A 2,853-nucleotide genomic window follows, 5' to 3' on the forward strand; every position below is an offset into this window, starting at 1 on the left:
AATTGCCAATTGGTTTTAAGTTGGAAGTCCATGATAAACCTGAATCTAACATGGTATCAGAGCCCAGATCCTAATAAGTTAAACCCCTAATTAATATTAACCCTATCCGACCAGATATATAGGTCGTAATTGACTCGCTCGACCGAGTATAACTGTCTTAAAAAGTTTCCGAAATTTCTGGCCGATAAGAGCCATCATCTCGAGGAGGAGTATTAAGAGATATGTATCCCACATTAAAAAATCAATGGGACATTAAATAATATATAAAAGGTTAGGGTCAATCCACTAATTACCAATTGGTTTTAAGTTGGAAGTCCATAATAAATCTGAATCTAACAACCAGCTTCATGATGAGGTTAACATTTCTGTTTCTAGTAGGATCTTTCAACCATCTCAGACAATCCTCAAACGAAGGAGGAGGGGTGAGACGGGCTTTGGAGGAGAAGAAAGACCATACCTCGTTTGAGTACTCACAGTCAAAGAACATGTGCTGTGGATTCTATCAGTTTCCATCTTTTTTATTGTTACTAAAGCACCATGTGATGTTCATTACTTTCATCTTACTCATTTAGGATTTACATTTTCTTCTAGTAACATCTCTTATATGAAGTTATATCCAGTATTCTTGAATTCCATGCTGGCTTGGCTTGCATCATGCAGATATGACTACTTTCACCAGGTAAAAGCGTGAAGACAAATAATTGTTCCCCCACTAATAAACATTCCTAACACTATCTTAGGATACTTAATTCTAAACCAACCCAATCAAAGGATTGCGTGCATCATTTCGCCCACCCTTCAAGCATCAAATTGATCAATTATTAGAGGTTTTATATGTATTTTTATTTTAATTGGACCGTCCAAATGTTTTCTAAAAAAAACTCTGATAAGTTGTCGAAACGAGTGGTAAATTCGAGACCAAGTTGACATAAAGAAGAAAGATCCCAAGTGGTTCTTCCAAGGTATCAACACGGTACAATTTATTAATAACGCACACGGTGTAAAGTTTGACCCATCTAATGAGTTTTATTTCTGGTGAGGAAAAGGACTTTATTTTTGTAGGAAAAAAACAATCAACCATAAAATTAAATGAAAATACTATATGAAACAAAAAAGTGACACCACCATGACGACATTTAATTACTAGTATAAGATTTGATCGTCTAATAGAACTAGTACGTGTCTAGTAATAATTACTCTCCTATTTATAAAATCAAACGTTTTTAAGATAATTTATTTATGTGTTTCCAGTTTAAAGTTATTTAAATAAAATATAATTAATTTGTAATACATAAAGCATTAGTTTTATTGTTTAGAAAAAGTTAGCGTAATATAAAATTAATATATGAATGAAACGAAATACCGTTATCTTTCTATTTAATTCCCAGCAGCGTTGTCTCTGTTTTCGCCGTTGTTTCCTTTCCTCTCTCTCTCTCTCTCTCTCTCTCTCTCTCTCTCTCTCTCTCTCTCTCTCTCTCTCTCTCTCTCTCTCTCTCCTTTTGCTCTGCATATATTGTCTCCCTTCCCGATTCAATCGTTTCTAGAAAAAATCAAAATAAGTGAATCATCTTTCTTCATCTCTCTCAAGAACAGGTAAACACAACCTCTCTCATCCGCTCCTTCCTTTTCTCCTATCTTCTCTGTATTATTTTCCTTTTAATAAACTCTCCTTCTCTTCTCTTCTTTTCCATTTCTTTTTATTTTACAAAGAAAGCGGAGGAAAATTTTCTGAATTTTTCTTCGCTTTTAGTACCAATCTTTGGTTTTATTACAAGATTCTGGTTCGTGTTTTGTTCTTCCTTTTATTAATTCTGTAAATTAATTATCTTTTAAACGATTTTTTTCCAGATTTTCGACGAGCTTGATCGATCTAAATTCTCAAGATCTATGGCGGAAGAGCATCGATGTCAGACGCCGGAAGGCCACCGTCTCTGTGCTAACAACTGCGGCTTCCTCGGCAGCTCCGCCACCATGAATCTCTGCTCCAATTGCTACGGCGATCTCTGTCTTAAGCAACAGCAACAAGCTTCCATAAAAACCACCGTCGAATCCTCTCTCTCCGCCGTATCTCCTCCGTCGACGGAGATCGCTTCCGTCTCTTCTCCGGTGATCTCGCCTCTCGTTCAGAACCCATCAGCTGAACTGGAGGTGACGACGAAAAACGTTCCGGCGACGTTGACTCCGCCGCCGTCGCAGACGACGACGGAGGACAAGCAGCTGAAACGACCGAATCGCTGCACGACGTGCAGGAAACGGGTCGGGTTAACCGGGTTTAAGTGCCGGTGCGGGACGACTTTCTGCGGTGTCCACAGGTACCCGGAGGTCCACGGATGCACCTTTGACTTCAAATCGGCTGGTCGTGAAGAGATCGCGAAGGCGAACCCGTTGGTCAAAGCGGCGAAGCTTCAGAAGATTTGATCTGGGCCGTTCGATGCGTTGACTTTTCTGTCTTCATGTAAACGCGTCCGTCTCGGAGTAATCAGGATGGTGTGAGATTGGTCTCAGCCGTTCATCATGGGTCATTATGTAAAAGATATGTATTATCAATGGACACGTGTCACGTGACGCTTCCATCTTCCCAATTAATTTTCTTTTCCCTATAAAGAAATAAGATTATTCGCGTTGGCTTTTCTTCTCCGGTAAATTATGTGGCTTTTGCGTGTACTGAGTTAATTTTTTTTTTTTGGTCATCTAAGATTATTAAGTAAGAGTTCGGGTTAGGGCATCATTATTGCAAGTCCTTGTGCTTAGGTCCTTAATACATATATATGTATATGTATATATTATATATGCGTATATAATATATACATATACATATATATGTATTAAGGACCTAAGCACAAGGACTTGCAA

General features: G+C 38.4%; 1 protein-coding gene across 2 annotated transcripts; it reads left to right on the top strand.

Moving 5' to 3' along the window:
- Positions 1-1,404: 1,404 nt before the first annotated feature.
- On the top strand, positions 1,405-2,631 carry LOC106367938 (zinc finger A20 and AN1 domain-containing stress-associated protein 6-like). 2 transcript variants are annotated; one of them, XM_048741095.1, is made up of 3 exons: positions 1,405-1,423; positions 1,480-1,593; positions 1,849-2,631. In XM_048741095.1, the coding sequence occupies exon 3, from the start codon at positions 1,888-1,890 to the stop codon at positions 2,416-2,418; it is 531 nt and encodes a 176-aa protein (XP_048597052.1). In that variant the 5' UTR covers positions 1,405-1,423; positions 1,480-1,593; positions 1,849-1,887; the 3' UTR covers positions 2,419-2,631. The 2 variants fall into 2 exon arrangements, with proteins under 2 accessions (XP_048597052.1, XP_022546814.2); XM_022691093.2 differs by lacking the exon at positions 1,405-1,423 and having other exon boundaries at positions 1,542-1,781.
- Positions 2,632-2,853: the final 222 nt, after the last annotated feature.

Source organism: Brassica napus, chromosome A9, assembly GCF_020379485.1.
Source record: "Brassica napus cultivar Da-Ae chromosome A9, Da-Ae, whole genome shotgun sequence".
Lineage (NCBI taxonomy): Eukaryota > Viridiplantae > Streptophyta > Magnoliopsida > Brassicales > Brassicaceae > Brassica > Brassica napus.